Source organism: Pygocentrus nattereri, chromosome 13 (assembly GCF_015220715.1).
Source record: "Pygocentrus nattereri isolate fPygNat1 chromosome 13, fPygNat1.pri, whole genome shotgun sequence".
Lineage (NCBI taxonomy): Eukaryota > Metazoa > Chordata > Actinopteri > Characiformes > Serrasalmidae > Pygocentrus > Pygocentrus nattereri.
In genome coordinates this window covers 32,816,751-32,835,738 of record NC_051223.1, presented here as the reverse complement: position 1 = coordinate 32,835,738, position 18,988 = coordinate 32,816,751, and the positions used below count along the sequence as shown (strand labels likewise).

The window sequence follows — 18,988 nt, the reverse complement described above, 5'->3', positions numbered from 1 at the left end:
TTTGCTATTGCAGAATTTTACCCTGCAAGAAATTGAACACTAAGGATTAAAGACTGGTATATTGCATCTTACACATGCAGGTGAATCTGCTTGTGGTCATGTAGCATTGTGAGATGCACTCCTTTCATGCTACCTGAACATCTTCCCGCTAAGAAACTATCAATCTGAGGTGGCACAACCTTCCACTTGAGTATTTGAACAATGGAAAACTAATTCTGATGTGTGAATCCTACATTATTAACACAGAGAGAGAAGAAGAGAGTTTCCTGTGAAAAAAAAACAAAAAAAACAAGCAAAAGCTAAAAATAATCACTGCCAGCTTTGCACAGCGGCGTGGCGAGTGGCTGGGGACCACCGAGGTGGCAAAGCAGTGAGGAAGAGGGGAAAAAAAGCTGGGAGAATGTTTAAATTAAACAGTGAAATTCAACATCTGCGTTCCAAAGCCTTTACCCTCAATTTCACATCTATTGTTGTCTTGGGCGTGCGTGTGTGTGTTTGTGAGCATGTGTTATCTGAGAGATTTTAGGCACTCATTCGCACTAATCTCCATTTACTCTGATTTCAGCGTCTCGGAGATGAACTGTGGCATGAGCGCGGTGCTGAAAGCATCACTCATGCACAGAGCTGTCCCACTTTCATACTTGGAGGGAGGTAGTGTGTTGGAAAAAAGCATATGGACCGCATATTCATTAGTGCGCTGCTGATAAATAGATTAATTGGCTAGATTAGGCAACCAAAGCTTTGATCACAGGGACCGAGCCAAGAATGTGTTTGTTGTTTATTGTGATTTTGTTCATTCAGAGGGAAACACAGCACTGAAAACCTTGCTGTGCAGGCGTTTATGGGATTTATTTCCAGTTAGTGTTAAGGGGAGAGTATAAACACATAAACAACCAAACAGCAATGATGGCTAATGAGTACTTGGGTGTGTATACATGTAAATAAAAATAAGAAAAAAAAAAACAGCAACAAGAATTGTAATGAGTGCTGTAAAATTAGTCTACTGATGTCGGCTAAATCCTCTCAATGACTATCCTACACACAATGCAGTTTCACTGGATTTCATCATCTGTGCAGTTCTGTCACAATGTCACTCCTTTAGGATGAAGTTTCAAAAATGCTGCACCTGACAGGTCAGTATTTGTTACTGCTACACCAAGGCTTTCAAATAACAACAAAGCAGCCACCATTATGAACAATAAGCACGTTTACTGTGCTCTCAGATATCTGTGGTCTTCAGACGGTGATGGTGAAGTTTCTCTTTGGAGAACTAACCTGCGGGTGAAACGGTTGAAGTAGCACCTACTGCGGTTTATTTTCCTAAAATTTCTTAAGCAAATGACACGTTACAAAGATTTTTTTAGTTAATTAAGTTAACACATCCTCTACAGGGAATAAAGTATGACCTTATTTATTTGCTGACTTTTAACATACTGGAAAAAATAATACATAAAATATACAATAGCTTTCGCACAGGTAGATATGTCCTCAATATGTTAAATTTAGCATATAAACACCAATTGTGCACTGAAATGCATCTCTTTTGTCTTAAGAGGGTGTTAAAATCATTTGTCCAGGGTTGCCCAAACATTTGTATATGTCTGTATTTATACATATACTCCACTGCACTTTACTTCAGCCATGGGTTTTCAACCTCATCTCAGACAAGACTGCTTGCACATTTAAAGACCCGCACATGTTCCTTCTGTTTATTTGCCTCCGTTTCTGCCTCTACTTCCTTTATTTCTGGACGTAGTGTAGCTTTGGTGGACAGCTGCACACTGAGTCATGGTGTACTCTAAAAGGTACAGTCAAAAGTTAAGATAAAGTTATATACAAAATCCATATAAGATAAAGTCATGCACAGTACTGTGCAAAGTTCTTAATATAAAGTGTGCTTTTGCCAGCAAAATCACCAAAAAAACATTAGAATATGTGCAAGTACATTTAAAATTTAATAATTTTTTTTCAAAATCAAAATGTTATTGACATACTAGAAGAACACAGCTTAAAGAATACTAGTAATACAGCAGCACATCTGATTTGATTTAACAAAAGACTGATTAGTTAAACCAGGTATTGGATGTTAACTGTTAATAGTGGGTTTTCTTGAAGATAACACACCCACACACCCCAAGTCAGAGTGTATTGTTGTGTCAGTTACCCTAATGATTGTTAGTTCTCCATTTTTGGACAAATATATGCTTCCTGCTGAGATTGAAAAAAACATTATTTGCTTTTTTGTGGGCAGATGTTTAGGACTTCAGCAAAAATGTAGCATGTCCATTACAGTCCATACTATTCACATGAAGAGAAAACTCCAGCTGTCTACATCTCTAAGTCTTGAATCCTCCTGGTTTTGATGTCTAAACCCTTTAAATAAATAAACAAATAAAATCTCACATTTACACTACAGATTTCACCACACTTATTTTGGGAGAAATCTGACTGGCTGTGTGGTTCAGTCCATGTTCCTTGTCTTTTTTTCAGTGTATATATTTCCTCTAACTTTCAGCATGTTAAACCAATTATCACAACCACCATTGTATGTAATTCTGATGATCTTTGGACGCTGCTGGTAAGTTCTAGCTGCTCAGAGTGAGCTGAATGGAGCTGATGAAGTGGGAAACGCCTGTATGAACTGGCAGGAGTGTGAAGTTTCCTCTGCAGCTCAAGAGGATGTGTCTTAATTCTCTTTGCCCTTAGCTGTCTCCCAGGGGAGCCCCTCTTTAACTGAGGTTTGATTTAACCTTTAAAAGCAAGGTGTGCGTCGTTCTCCTTGGTAAACACATCCAAACACCTTTACGATGGGGAAAAAAAAAGGACTGCCAGATACAAACAAGTCGTGAGGCCACGCGTGAATGCTGCAAGCATTATTAATTCATAATATGCTTACTGTTCTTTAGGGGGGGTGTGGTGTGAAAGGAGATGAAACGCATGTGCAAGAGCTTTCTTCAAACCCGGCTGCTCTTCTGACACGCAACCTGGCGTTAAACAGTTTCAGGAAAGGGCCTTTTGTGTGTGTGAGTGTGTGTGTGTATGTGTGTGTGTATGCACCTTAACACTTTCAACAGCGCAGCCATTAGCGCAGGCCTGCTGCTGACTGACAGGTCGACATGGCAGTCCTCCTTTCATGGCTTCATGTATGTTGCGCAGGTCTGTGGGGATTGCTTTGAGCGTCAGGAGAGCTCCGAGCACTGTCAAGGCTCAGGGAGAGAGCCAAAGAGGTGATCCAGCTAAGTAAATAACCTTAAAATATACTGGCATCAGTCCTCCTGCCATTGTTTTCCAGCGAGGAAAGAAATAAAATCTTAAAAATAAAAGGTCTCGCTGAAGTCTCGGTGTGCTCCCGGGAGAAGAAAAATCATACTGTAAAGAGGAGGTGCTGGAAAATATTTTACATGATTTGATGTCTGTTTCACTTTAACATGTAGAAAAAGAAAAGAAGCTACAGTGGGCCCTACTGGACTGTGATTTGTTTGCAATAATAAATGCATACCAGGTGCCTTAAAAAGTGCTAAAAACATCAATTTAACATCTACTGAACTTCAGTGAAGTTTACTTGGACGCAAATGAACACTGCGCTGCAAAAAATGATATCTAGTCAAGTGAAATGAGCTTAAATTGTTGATATATCTAACATTTCCCATTTGTTGGTTGTGCACTTATTATAAGACTATTTAGCTTATTACAATGTACTTTCACTTGTTTCAGGTCATTTTTTCATTAAGTAAAATGATCTCACTTTACTGGCTGAGAATTCTGCTGGTTTCAAGCCCATTTTTTACAACAAGCAAAATGATCTGCCAGTTACTTGATGAAAAGGCTTAAAAAATACACATGTCTAGAAATAAATGAAAGCATTGTACATTAAGCTTACGATGGGAGAAATATTACATTTCCTGACTATATTGAAGATCATTTTACTTGAGAAGATTCCATTGTTTTGCAGTGTGTAAAAGTCAATTCAACACTCCACACTGAAAAAAGCACTGATTCAAAAGTGTTGGTCATTTTCATATGAATAAAATGCATCAACACATTTTTTGCCAAGAGTAACAAAAGAGAAAGACCTAACAGCTAAATATGACATCACGTTTACAGTATTTAGCGTGTGCACTCTCTGACTTCATTACAGCTTCATTACAGCTCCATTTGTTTTCAAGGACATCTGCAGGGATATTTTTCCTCACTTCCAAAGTTCAGTCTTAGACGTTGGTTGCATTTTCTGCTCCTCACCATCAAAGTAATCCTGAGCACGTTCTGTGACGTTGAGATGTGGACCGTAAGTGGTCAGTCCACTGTTCTGAGAGTGCCAGCAGATTTACAGATTTGCAGATTTTCTTCTTTTGTGTTTACTTCCTTTCTCAGGTTCTTGACACCCACACAGCCTTTCAGACAGACAGCACTGAGTCGTCGTCTCTAAAGCAAGAGTGGATCTTGATTTTCTCCTGTATCTCAAAGATGGAAGCTGTAAGTCTTTGGTAACTTTGGACTATGATAGCTTTTAATTTTTGAACTCCAGTTTGGGAAATAATATTTGACTCTAAATTAAATAAGTGAAGGGTGATCTCTGACTTTGGACAGTACTGTATGCCTGTCAGGTGTTGGATGCTCCAAAACTGTGCTGTGCACATACCAAGTCTTAAAAAAGCTGTTTAGCATTGTTACATTCTAATTCGATTTAAAAAATGTAAAAAATCTATTATACAGCAGTCATATTGGTCAGTGACCTTGAAACCTCATCAAGAATCATTATGTTGGATGCATCATTACATGATGTAATTCCATCATTCCATCAGTGTATGAGCAAAATCAAATTTGTTGTGCATCTTGTTTAAAGACTCGCCTGTCCAGCATCACTGGACTAGTCTACTCCTGCATTATGAGGGTTTTACACTGGGTGATATTTCAAATGATATTTCAAAAGCAATTTAGTAATTATTTATTTTCTCAGAAAAATAGTTAAGTAGTGATTTTATGATTCTTATACTGACATTTTGTGTTCACCCTTTTCTGGACCTTTCCTCAAGGAACCCCAGTTTTACCTGTAATGATCATCCAATCTCAGGTTAGATTAATCAAAGATTCGTTGAGTAAAATCAGTGGTGGAATTTAACAAATCTCTGCAATGACTGGAGTAGATAAATCATTTTACACAGTTTGCTTAGGTGCCTAAGACTTTTGCACAGTACTGTATATGAATATATGAGTACAAAATGCTGTACATCCATTTATAACAAGAAAGGGCTCGGAAACATATGACATATTTTATCACAAAAAATCTCCAAAGAAAGTGGTAATAATTACAAGATAGCACTGATATTGTTTATTTGTGTAAATAAACCATTTTCAACAGCATATATGACAAAGAAAGAAGAAGAAAATTCTTGAAAGTGGTGTTTAATATGTTTGGAACATTTTTCTACAATGTGTTTATTGTGTATTTCACACTTGCATTGCTTTTTTTCATTGTTCATAAAATGTTGCTCAATAAAACAAGCCATAACACTGTATTCTTCTGTAAATAAGATTTTGATTCAAGCAAAGGCGCAATTTCTAGACCTCACATTAAGCCATTTACAAATTGCTGCTGCCAGAAGAAAAACTTGTAACTCCATTTTTGCCATTTCTCAGTTTTTGACACAGTTTGAACATGTCTGTTGCCTTTTACATTGTCTGTAAATTTCATGAAGAATGGACCAAAAAAAAAGGCCCCAAATGACGTAGAAAAAAAATCTGGTTCCATTGACTTGCGTTAAAAGTAAAGTAAGCTTTTTCCTTCTCCTGTAAAGTTACCATTTTGAAGTTACGAGGTTTTGTTCCCACAACAGTGAAATGCAATTTAACCGTACCAAGAAACGTGCGATTGGATATATAGGGACACTTAATATCAAAGATCTACATGAAAATAGGTCAAAGGGCTTTTAAGCTTGAATGATCTGGTGCCAAGTGCACAATGTATCACCAAAACATCTTCACAAGGCTGGACTTCTCTTGAACAGACATTATGTACGCACATCTATAAGCCTTTATTCAAAGTCACAATAAGAAGACATTCAGTGAGCCGAGACACAGTAAAGACTCACTTACAATGGCTACCTATTCATAATGAAGACCAGAGGATCTTCATCAATTACAGCAGCTCCCCTCATGTGTTACAGATGACAGTTTGAGACATTATCCGGAATCAATCGATTACACACATTTCTGTGGCTCACACGAGCTCGTGATCACATGGCAAAATCTGCTAATGTATCTTTAAGTGAACACAGAGGCAGCATCTGAAAGGGAGAGCAAATTTGACTCATTAAAGGAGCATAAAATTGTGTCTTTGTGCGTGACCTTTTGTTCAGCATCTTTGGAGAATTCTGTTACTAAAGAGACTAGTTTTTTTGAGTGGAGCGAGGGAAGGCTCCACGGGTATTGGGTTCCTATAGGGAACAATGCCGATAGGTTCACCTTGCAGAGCATGGGTGTAACTTAGCCTGGAATATTGTGGATCAAAGCCTCATAAACAAAGTAGGTGGAAACGCTGTAAGAGTATATGGGATACAGCAAAGGACACAGGCATGAAAGAAGCAGGCCGGACTTTAGGAAGCGTAGGAGGCAAAACTGATTTTGTCACTCTGCTGTGTTTCCTTCACTCCCTTTCACTGGGAACCTTTAAACTGGAAAGAGAAAGTACACAAAGCTGAGCTCATTCGGCTGCTAACTGAGCCTATTCAGTCAAAAGTTTGGACACACCTAGTCAGAGAAGGGTTTTGTTCATTTGAACTATGCTGTACATTTTAGAACATTAGTGAAGACATCAAAACCAAGAAATAAACATTATTACACAATATTGTTGAACAAACTTCAATTCAACTTCAAACAACTTCCGTTTTATATTCTTCAAAGCGGTGCTCTTCTGCCTTTTTGCGGCTTTTGCGTTCACTCAGGAGCCACCTGAGATGCGTTTCCAACAGGACTGCAAAACAGGACTGAAGAAGAGGTCGCTGTCTGGACAAAACCTCATAACGACCCCTTTTTCTTTTTCATTTTTTTGCAAACACTGACTGTCATATACACTGTGTCACAATTTCATGATGGATGGACCAACACGCATGCCAAAATGAACTGGACGATTTCTTTTTCAGTTAACTTCTAATCAAGGTTTTTTTCCTTCTACTGTAAATTTACCATTTGGAGAGGAGAGGTTTGCTGTCAGATTACTGTCAGCAGTACTGTAGAAAATGACAAAGTATTATTAAATTAAATACATTTTAATAAATTCATACGCAAACTTCACTATTTATATTTTCTTTATAAACAAAGGGCAAAAAACTAATTTGAAGCATTTAAGGATATACTGTCAAAATTTGACCAGTAGTATACGTATAATATGCACTAATATAGGAAAATATAGCTATGCTGTAGCAGGACAATTTCCTTCAGTGACTATAATGTAATTAGGAATCTGTCTTTGTCTCTCTGTCTGTCTGTCTGTCTGCCTGCAAGTAAAGGCTAATTGGCTGCTCTGTTTTGTGTTTCATTCAAAAAACAGTCAAGATTGAACAAAAGTTTTTTTTTTTTTTTTTTAGAGTTTTGGAAAATGAAAAACAAAGAATATTTTAGACTAGTAAAATAAAAAAGAAAGAAAAGTTTTTACACTATTTCTAGGTCACTATTACAGTTTTGGCAAAACGACACGACTATGTTATTACCTTCGCAGAAAAGGTTACTTTTATGTTGTTCTTATTCTTCCACTGAAGCTCACATTCACACATCTCTCAGGTGGAGCTGATCTTCTCATCAGATGCTTTTGCAAAAACCTGTGAAGTCCAGCTTGAGTGCATGCTGTCATTAGAGCATACCAAATATGAATACATTCCGAATTGATGCAAACATTTCAGGTTTAATTTCTTTTACTCAAATTGTTATCTCGATAATATACTGTTATGAAAAACCTTATATTAAATTAGAAAGGAGTGCAAAACATAAGCAATTTCAGTAGAGGGAACTTTTAGACCCTACTGTTCTGTAAGTATGTATGCATAATGGGACAATTCTGAATACTACATGATTGGGTTTTCATCATATTGCCAATGACTGGAAAACTACAAGAGTGGAAATGTTCTCTTTGTGTGTGCAGCATGCTCTGTGACCTGCTGATCTCCACAATAAAGCCATAATAGCCCCTCACCTCCCCAAGGAGCACCCCAGCAACCTGGCCCTCTTATGGAAGCAGCAGGTCACCACGAGTGCGCATGGAGAGCTGCGAGAAAGAAAATGCTGATACGTCTTTATGAGGCCAAAGGACTGACATCAAAATAAACAGATGTGCACCTGTCATAAACCTTCAGAGGGGATTGAGGCACAGCCCTTATTCATATCCAACATGTCAAATGGCAATTGTCAAGCTTGACCAGCATGAAAAGCTCTGGCTCTCCTCCAGCCCCCACTCAACATCTCATCACTGTCCTTATGAAGTGTTCTTATGGGCCACACAGCCAAGCTTGATCTCCAAATATGAGTTTGGAAGATGAGGGTTTTTTTCTCTCCCCTCTTTTTTTCCTCATGCTCGCTGGCTCCTTTATTAGTAGCTAAGCTCTTTACACTTGTAGCATATTGCAGCAGGTTAGGAGTCTAAGCCTTATTGTCCCACATTATTGAAAATCTAGGCTGTGAGAGCCAGCCCCAGGAGGTCAAGCTTTGTCTGAGCGTACTCTCGCTCTCATTTCTCAGGCGACAAGAGGCAACACTGGGGGAGGACAGACAAGATTGAGCTGGTAATACACTTAAATCCATCTTGGTTGACTTACCACAAACTTCCACCTATCCCCACGGCTTCTCGTGAGCTGAAATAATTCCTTTATAACTTACAAGAGCAGAAACTATGACTTATGAATTCATGGCAACACAGGCGGTATTATAAGTCTGTTGAAGGCGAGGGCTGTTTTATGAGGTTGTCTGAATAGGCCGGTACTTGTCACAGTAAACTGGAGGAAAGATGCTCATGTCAAATTGAGGAGCTCCTTTGAGGTTTCAGATACAGATAGAGATAAACAGCCATCCTTGTCTTTCATTAGTATCATAATAAAGTCACACTTGTGCACATTCTATTCAAAGCCTAGTTTCTTCTATCTATTTATGAATTGAATACATCATTAAACATTATGCTTGAATCCAAAACAAGGCAGGTTATTTCACAGAGGCTACTGTTTCTCATGGCAGTAAAAATTGACCCTTAATATATGTAATTCTGCAATTATGCATTAAAGCATACAATAAGGTTCTGAGATCAATGTGCCGATGAAATGTGGAACATCTCAGCCCGCAGGTTCAGTACAGAGGGCCACAGCACCACAGCACCACCTGCTGTTCAATGAGGAAAGTACTACACACCTAATCTACATAAATTAAAGCACCAACACAGTCTTACTCAAATTAGACTTTATGTAATATATTACATACTTGTATCCGGTTAAAAGAAAAGGTCATTACAACAAGAGGCTACTGACCCACCCTTTCCTTCTAACAAGGAACACTTCAGAATGTAGACCTTAAAAGGGAAAGAAAATACAATAGTAGATAAAACTTCAATATCTACTTGTGGAGTCTTGTGGATAAAAGATACAAAAAGCTGAAAGAGGGTTTTACATTCTTGGCTTGAACTGAAAATATTTGTACATTAGAGTTTCATAACAACAATTTGTCACTTACTTTTAAAGAGTTCAGTGCAATAATGTGAAACACAACTGGATAAATCAACAATAGAGCAAATAAATCTGTGAAAAAAACATAGAAATCTACACTTAAAATGGCCATTTCTAACTTAAAAAAATCCCTTTTTCACAAAGGTACAAGGAATCTACAAAATCACCTATAAAATGATTATTACATTTTGTGAAGACATGGGAAACCATGTCAAACACACACAATTGCATTTAATCTGTACTAAATAAAAAAAGGAATAAGTCTCTTAGGCCAGGCAGTGGTATATGGCTTTTCATTAATCATAATGGTTGCATTTCCCTCAAACTACACTGTAGTAGTACCCAAATTACCATTCGTATTGAATGTAAGAATAGAAAATTAGTACTAATGTCCTGTGGTCAGCCCTTCCATTAGCTGTGCAGTCAATCGGGTGCTAATATAAGCTACAGGTGACTTTACCATAGAGTAATACAGTACTTCTGAGCAATAAACGAGGATAAACAAGGCACAACATGTGCTGTGATAAGAGCCGGACAAAGTGCAGGCTACTCCTCCTCTCACTGGCCCGTTCCCTTCAGTCTTTTTCCTTATTCATCGTCTGCAGGACCCGCCTGACCTCGTGATCAATACCTCTGCATGATATGATTTATATGGCCCTGTGAGACACACATGGAGAAAACATTGATGTGACACAGGTCACCTTTCCGCAGCGCCAGTGTCATTTCGCACATAATGTTCATTAACCCTTTGCAAATTGATATTCATATATGCTGACTTCTTCTGCTAAGGTGGATCTAAAGAGCCCAGCGATGAGATCGGCCATTAGCTGCCCCCGCCTCCAGGTAAACTGTTCGAAACTCGCATTTATTTATCATCAGAAACGTGTATCGATTTGCTAAAAGTGAGACATTTCTAAAGGCGATCTCACTGCAGTCAATAATGCTGTGGGCCATATGGATGTGCACGTTGAAAGCTTACAGTTCCCAAACAAAGTATGAAGTTTGCAGTGCGTATGTGTGCATACAATTTCTGCATATCATCAGACTGCATCATCATAACACTGCAATATTATGCAAGTATTGCGACCTCTGGCCTTGTAAATGAGCTAAGAGAGATAAGTAAACTAAGAAAGACAGCACTTTACTGTATATCTCACCGGTTCTCCTGCCATGCATCTGGGGCAACACTGTTGAGCACTGCCTTTCTGAGCTGACAGCACCTGTTAAAAAGCCCACACATATACAATTAAAAATAGCATGCATACATGCATATAAAATTCAAAGTCAATATGATAATGTATTCAGCTATAAATTCTACACCCAATTGCACACGTTGACCTTACTTCTTATAGAATTTCTTCTTATAGATCTTCAAAAGTGCAGGTTTTGGCCTCTGATTCAGACTTCTTTACAGGCAAATTGCTAACTTTTATGAGCCTTTTTTAAGATATAGGGGCCTTACTCCTCAAAACTTTGTATGATCAAATCTGATGAGCACAGGCAAATTTCACTTTCATCTCTATAGCATATCTGTACGATCAAGCTCGTGTCCATGGAGAGTGTGCATAAATTTGAGCATAATAATTACATAAACCTGAAAAAAATGCTTGATTTAGAGTTAATTAAGCAAAATTATTATCAACATCATCGATAATACCAATGATAAGACTAAAAATAGAAAGAACAACAATACTAATAGACTGTGCACATGGTAATCCACTAGAACCAGGGCAACTACTCCATGTTCCATTTAAAGACATGACACTGCACTTTTATTTTATACTCCTGACACCAACCAAAAAATAAGAAAAGCACAACACAGCTAGTGCAGAAGCATTTAATACACTATGTAATAACATTGTGTTTAAATGTCATTTTAGGAAAATAAACACACTACAGAATCACATCACTCTACTCTCTTTAAAAATGAAGATGCTTTGTTTATTTCAGTTTATTCTTTCCAGTGGTTGTAATTTTAACATAAAAGTTAGCAGTGGGACCCTCAAACTCTGCCTAGGAGCACAGCTATTAGCTCACAAGCCACTGAATGCTGTCATGTCACTGGCTACCTAATGAAACATCTGCATGCTTCATGCAAATGGCATGTAAATGAAGTGCTTTTAAGATGGTGCTTGATTTCACACTCCTTTGCACTCAGATTTCATCATTTGCACACAATTCACAATTCCCACTTGTTTCAACGTTTTGCAAAAGTTTCATGAATCAGACGGAGCGCAGTTTGTACGTTGGCAAAGGTGGTCAAATTTGCACTCTTCTAACAGAACTTGTGAATAAGGGTCACCATGTGGGCCAAAGGAAAACAGACCAACACATTTCCAGCAATTTCTAGCCTAAGCCACAGTATAAACAACATTATTTGCTCTTTAACCGGCCAAATTGGCTTAACTGACACTTCCCTCTGGTAGAAGATTCAAGGCCATCAAAACCAGCACGACCAGACATGCCAACAGCGTTTCTCCCAGAGTTGTAGTGCTCAATAGCCACAGTGGACACTTTGCACTTTAAACCTAAACAAAACACAACTCCTTATTTTATTACATTAACTCCTCTGTAACATCATGCTTATTTAGACAACTGTACAGATGTTACATTTGCGGATGTTCATATCATTCTGTAATACTCTGTATATCAATCTACATTTTTGTTGTTTTTCGATTTTTGACATAATTTGAAAATGCCTATTGTCCTTTACACTGTGTGTCAATTTCACGCTGAATGGACCAAATGAAACGGCCAAAAATGACATGGGGTGAAAAAAGTGTGATTCCTTTGACTTCTGTAAAGTTATCATTTTGGAGATACGAGGTTTTGTTCCGATAACAGCAATATAACAGTTTTTATAGTATGTCTACTCAGACCTGCATAGGTATAGGCATTCCTGTCGGCATATGTACAGATATTCACACATCACTTTAGCTCCTTTCACATGGCTCTTCTGTTATTCTTTATACTTTATTCCTCATTCTTTATGCTATTTATTGTATTTTTTATTTTATTTTTCCCTTAATATGTTGCATCACACATGTGTGCTCTCAGCAACATTCCTTGAATGTTTAACATACTTGGCAAAATAAAGCACATCAGATCCTGATTAATGAGAAGTCAGATGTCTATTATAATAACTTTAAATAAAGTGCTACATTGAAAGTAAGAAGGAAATGGCTATTCAGCACAATGAGTCTTGCATAATTACACTGGATGATTTAGCTAATGGCTTATCAGCAGAATTCAAATACAGGGCAAGTGCACATTCCTGCCTCACATCATTCACATCACAAACTACAACAAAAATCAGCCAAAAACAAAACAATAAATTGATCAATTGTCAATTGCAGATTTGAAGCAAAAAATCGGCCCATTCTGATGCGCCTTGCTGAAAAGCATACTTTATATTACAGCGCAGTGCAAAGCAAAGTGATGCTACTTTCTTCAAAATATGTGCTGTTTAGTAACCAAAGGTCAACCCTTTAATAACATCACAAATGAGCGGCTATTTCTGCCCCTTAATCTCCACTTCTCTGCCAATAACATTATTTCTCAGTGCTGTGGTCATATTTGCTTTGTTGTAAAAACAACATCACCTAACAAAGACGAAATGCATTATCCTTCACTCTTCACCTTTTAATGTTAATCTGATATAAAAAGTCAATATTTAGCACTCATGAAGTGAATTGAGTTGTGAATGTGTGCGCACTTGCTCAAAAACTATGAGTGTCCTAGTATACAAGCAGCACTGTGCTTCTTTTTCTTCTATGATCAGGTTAAGTAAGTCTTAGCATGATTTTCACCTGCTAACATCCAGGTAATTAATCCAGTCTAGTACACCCAGAGTGGGATAAATTCACTGATGATTCCTTTATCTGCTTGCTACATAAACATTTGTACAAAACGCAGCAGCTCGCATCCTAACAAAAGCAAAAAAGAGAGATCACATCGCTCCCGTTTTGAAGGAACTGCACTGGCTGTCTGTATCATTCAGGTTGTGCTACTAGTCTTTAAAGCTCAAAACAACCCAGCACCTGCTCACATCACAGAGAGTCTATCTGTTTATGTTCCAGCACATAATCTAAGATCTGCAGATAGTGGCCATCTATGGATACCCTCTGTAAAATCCAGAAAACATGCAGAGACTCTTTCAGTTATTATGCATCTAAGCTGTGAAATTCAATTCCACCTTTTATTAGACAGTCAAGCTCAGTGCTCACTTTTAAGAAGCACCTAAAAATGCATCTCTTTAAATTAGCATTTAACTAACGCTGAATGTTTCATGGTGTTTATCTTTATCTTGTAATTTAATCCTTTTCATTTTCTTCTGATTCTAATTAAATACAAATGATCTCTTCTATAACTGTGTTTTATCACCTGTCTGTAAAGCACTTTGAGCTGCATGAAAAGTGCTATATAAATAATAATAATAACAATAATAATAATAATATTATTATTATTATTATTATTATTATTATTATTATTATTAAAACAATGTAATTACAAACAATGCACTCTTTATAGAGAGGCACTCTAGAGAGAAGATGGTGAATCTGTTACCCAGTTTCACCAAATAAACTTCAAGTAGCTTTTAAACTGTTTTCTTTTTCTTCATAACTCTTCTGCCACTGAGCTTGCAAAAAAACATCCGTTGTTTACCAAAGTTATTTATTACCTTTTCCAACCCTCTAAAATTAGGTCAGGGAATTTGAAATTACTGCTGGGGAAATGTCTGCATGCATACTGCAAGTCATTCCACTGTGCAAGACATTCATCTCCTCCTACAATCAGTCCTCTGTGTCCTACTAGACAAGCCTGGATAATCTAGTAGTGTCATACTATAAAAAAAAAGAAAAAAAAAAAGTGCAAAAGTACAAAAGTACTCAAAAAAAATAAAAAATTAAGTATCAAAACACCTGGCTTACGGACAGCCCTGGGGGTGGAGAATTACAACGCTTCTACAGTTTGGTCTGAACTTTAGTGTGCTGAATTTTATCATGCACTTCACACCAATTTAGCACTCAGGCTTCAGTAATACTACTAGGAGGTTCTAGAATACCAGCTTATGACCTTGGGAATGGTACCACTGGGTTAGCTCAGACCTTTGTTCACCACTGGCGTTTTCTTATTGTGGCAAGTAAATCCAGCCCAACTACAATATTTTGTTCTAGGCCTGTGCATTACTAAGCTTGCCTAACCTCATAGCACCATGAGAGGATGGGGTGTGCCACTATGGACATGCTTTCACCTTCTTTTTTGTTTCTCTCTACATAGTTTAATGTTATATTCCCTAAACACTGATCACTGTGATCATGTGATGTCACTTTCCGTTGATCAAAATCCTTCATCCATGACGCCCTGCAACATCATCAAACAAGGCAACGTGTTCATAAAGAGACACAATCAATATTTAATCCGATTTTCCATATTTTATGTTTTAAACAGGCTTTGATTCAACAGAGATCCGTTTATGTACACTGTGTAGTAATCAGATGAATAAAAGTTTGTTTTATTTTTTAGTGCAATGATGAATCGACTCTGTCGACAAAAATCGATGACTAAATTAGTTAGCAATTCATTTAATAGTTGATTAGTTGGTGACCCCATCACACGTGTTTCTCGGAATGTTTTGACATTACTGCTTACTGAAGAGTTAATAAAAGCATGAGGATAGCCTCAAGCACAAAAAGTGTGGGAGCTTTTCACGCTGAACTCTGAAAAAAGGTTGTTAGTTGTGCCGTTGGTAAAGCTGACCTTAGCTGACATAGGATCAGGACCACATCGTCCATGTTGGAGCATCTGAAGAGGAAATGTGCCGGCTCACTGGGTGAAGACTCATCTTGGTAACATGTACAAGTTAGCTGATGTTAGTATTAAAAGTCGTCCTACTTCATGTTGTGAGCTGCAATATTTTTTTAAATGCGTGTTCTTTGACACTTTTTTGGGGCAGTCAACATCGCTGCTGGACTGCACTCAGCCCCATTACAGAGTTTAAGAAGCAGCTTGAGAAAGTTACTGTCTAAAATTATACTATTTCAAGAATTGCACTCAGAAAGTGGGATATGATTACATAACAGAGAAAACAGAGAAAACACTGCAATCCACGCTCATATTTGTGTGATGTTTGTATATAGATATGGCTTTGTGGTTGGTGAAACACAGAAAACCTGTTGGTGTGATTAAGGGAAACTGATTTAGTTTTGTTGCATTTTATTGCTGCTACTTTGCACATCAGAAACAAAAAATGTTGATTTATTTATCTTTTGCATTAGCAGAAAAGGTCATTAAATCGGTGAATTATTCTTTGTTAGTAAGCAATGCATAAAACAACCTCAAGCTAAGTTTAAACGTTAACAGTTACATAAGAGTTTTGGTAACGGAGCGATTCATAATCCGAATAATCAATTAATTGTTTCAATAATTAATAGATTATTTGACTCCCAAAACAGTAGTTGCAGTGTTTCAGCTCTAGTCATGTCAGCACTCTTACGAAACAAACTCCAAAATTAGCCAGAATTTATAGAATTCGTAAGTGACTTTAGAAAAAGTCCAGTCTTTTGCATATTGGTGTGCACAAACTCCTCCCCTCCCACTTTACTCTGATATGATGCACCAAAACGCCTAGGTTTGATCAGTATAGCTTCTACGAAAAATGACAAATAAAAGACCCAGATATCAGAAATACTGTTACTGTATTGAAATCATTATACCCAAATAAATCACTACTCCCTACACCAGGAGCATCCAATCTTATTCATAAAGTGCTGGTGTGGCAGAAGCACAAGTGATTCTACTGGTTTACTCAGCCAGTCTTAGTCTTTAACAACTCATGCGTGCCCTTACTTTGTTTTAATAACTTGAGGCCACATCAGCCCTCTGTAGATAAGATAAGGCACTGCTGTCTTACAGAAGTTCCCTTAAAAGTGAACATTTACAAACTGGAGGGAGTGAAATCTTTCTAAACATGTCTGAATAACCTGTAGGGAACTACTAGGCACCCTCTGTAACGTGTGCACTCTGAGTGCACTTTGTGCCAGTGACTCAGAGTTGCTGGAGAGCACTCTGACCATCAATAAACAGGTGGTAAGGAAACAAGCCAAGGTCAAGAATTCTACCTTAGTGGACATGTGGTGGTTCTTGATTGTGTCCTTCAGGGGGTTGACCTGCTGGGTCTCCCAGGTGTCCATTGGGCTCTCAGTTAAGGCATCATATTCAACCTGGACACAGCTTTCCAGTCCATTGCACACTCTTTTCTGACAAATTCAGGGAAAGAAGACAGCCTTGTGTGTTTATTTTCGAAAACAAGGACTGACTGAGTGATATGAGCAAACAGCACTGTATGGGCTACAGCAGCGTAGGCCCTCTCATCTATAACTTATATAACTTATTTCCGCTAATAATAGCTTTGTCAGAGAGCCATAGCCTTTAAGGGCAGTGCGGTATCTGGGTAGACGTGAAACCAACCAGAATAAATGACCTCTGACAACAATGCTGGCTAACGCTACGCACTTAAAAAGATGGTTCCTTAGTAAAGGCAATGGTTCTGTGGTTTAGAAGCGAAGCATGAGTTCTATACAGAACTATTCCATGCTTAAATGCTTTTTTTGTTATGGTGCAATGGTTATATAAGAAGAATATGTTGTATAAGGTTCCATGCATATACACACACACACACATATACATACAAACATAATATATACACACACACACACATACATAATATACACACACACACACACACACACACACACATACACATACATACATTATATATATATATATATATATATAGGGTTCTGTTATTGTTACAATCTTGACTTCGTAACAATACAAGAACCCTTTCTGGTGCTATATAGTGCCATTTTCAAAAAGGTTCTTTATAGAACCATCCACAACACATTCTCCATCAATCTGAAGAACTATTTAACCATGCAAAAATCAATTTAGACATGGAGAGCTCCTGGTTATAAACAGAACCACTGCCTTTACTAAAGAGCCCTTGCAGAATCATCTTTTTTAAACGTGTTTTTAAGGAGACTAAGGATGAAAGCAGAGCCTTTATTTACCGCCCGGAAGTCCCATTCTTCTTGATCTCCCTCTCGGCCCCTCTTGCTTTGCAGCAGTGGGCTTACATAACCCATCGACATGATGAGCGGATTTCTTGAGGTCTTATCAAGGACGAATCAGTTCTTCCATACACTAGAAAAACGGTAAAACTGCCTAACAGCTTCTAATAAAGACGAGAGACGCTAGCGATCAGTCCGGGTAACTATCACCGTGTATCTACCTGAACAATCAAGGACTTAAGAAACGGTTACCAGCACTTCGTTTCAAATCGTGAAAAAGTCTGTATGAAAAAAGCCCCGTAGATCAACTAAAAGCACCATTATATTTACAGAAAGTCAGGAATAAAAGAAAAACGTGGACGGTCTAAAATCGGTGCTTTCCGCCGCTGAGAAGTTTTCTCCCTTCTCTCCTGTTTAATTTTTCCTGGTGTGCTCGTGTTTCATGACAGACAGTCTGTTCAGCCAATGGGGTGCGAGCGTTGTCCATTCGAGGCAGGATCACTAAGAATACGGCATTTTTATTGGCTAAAGGGACTTTTAGCGCGAAAGGGCGACCTATCATCGTCAAAGTCACTGATACTCGGGTTCATTTTAACAGAATGTTAAATCGGAATTGGAAAGAAAGAACAATTCAATCAACAGTTCCACCTCGCCTTGGATCATTTATATCCAATTTCTCTTGATTCATATTACCTTGCATGATATGATTTGTCTGAAATGTAACATTGCCTCACATTTGCCAGGAAAAAGTACACAGATAACTGTGAAGATCACAATCACGATGATCCCTGATATAACATAACCACAGGTGGGTAGAGTAGCTATACCCACACGCAAGCAAAAGCACTGGTACCTAAATAAAAAACGAATAACTCAAACACACCAGGCTAGAAAACTTCTTAAGCACAAAGTAACGTGTAGATCTGCAGTGGGGTCTCTAAGTACATCCAGCATCTATCAGCATGAACGCTGAAGTGTATTAAGCTCTATTCATTTTGGTCTAACATTAACTGATAAAGCCACAGAGCGAGATACGCGACCTGCCACAAAGCACAAGAGATGATGTCACCAGCAGAACCTGTTAGAAAAAATAGAAAAAAAAGAATAAAAATAATTACTATTACCAACAAACATCAATGTCAAAAATGTTAAATGCATAAAAGCTGAACACTGATTTAAAGAAATATAATGTTCTATATTATCATATATTGCAAAACA

The 18,988-nt window shown here is 37.8% G+C and overlaps 1 protein-coding gene across 1 annotated transcript; it reads right to left on the bottom strand.

The window, feature by feature from the left end:
- Positions 1–9,420: 9,420 nt before the first annotated feature.
- Positions 9,421–18,210, bottom strand: si:ch211-221j21.3. Its single transcript, XM_037544430.1, has 4 exons — positions 17,771–18,210; positions 16,820–16,957; positions 10,856–10,918; positions 9,421–10,355 (listed from the first exon to the last, which is right to left on the bottom strand). Exons 1-4 carry the CDS (start codon positions 17,849–17,851, stop codon positions 10,323–10,325), a joined length of 315 nt encoding a protein of 104 aa, XP_037400327.1. The 5' UTR covers positions 17,852–18,210; the 3' UTR covers positions 9,421–10,322.
- Between the last annotated feature and the right edge of the window lie 778 nt (positions 18,211–18,988).

Bases quoted from the DNA above. Each gene is read 5' to 3' on its own strand.
- si:ch211-221j21.3 (XM_037544430.1), bottom strand. From the start codon at position 17,851: ATGTCGATGGGTTATGTAAGCCCACTGCTGCAAAGCAAGAGGGGCCGA. The intron at 16,958-17,770 runs GTAAATAAAGGC...TGAATTTGTCAG, and splicing joins AAGAATGGGACTTCCGGGCG to AAAAGAGTGTGCAATGGACT. The intron at 10,356-10,855 runs GTGAGATATACA...TGTGTCTCACAG, and splicing joins GATGCATGGCAGGAGAACCG to GGCCATATAAATCATATCAT.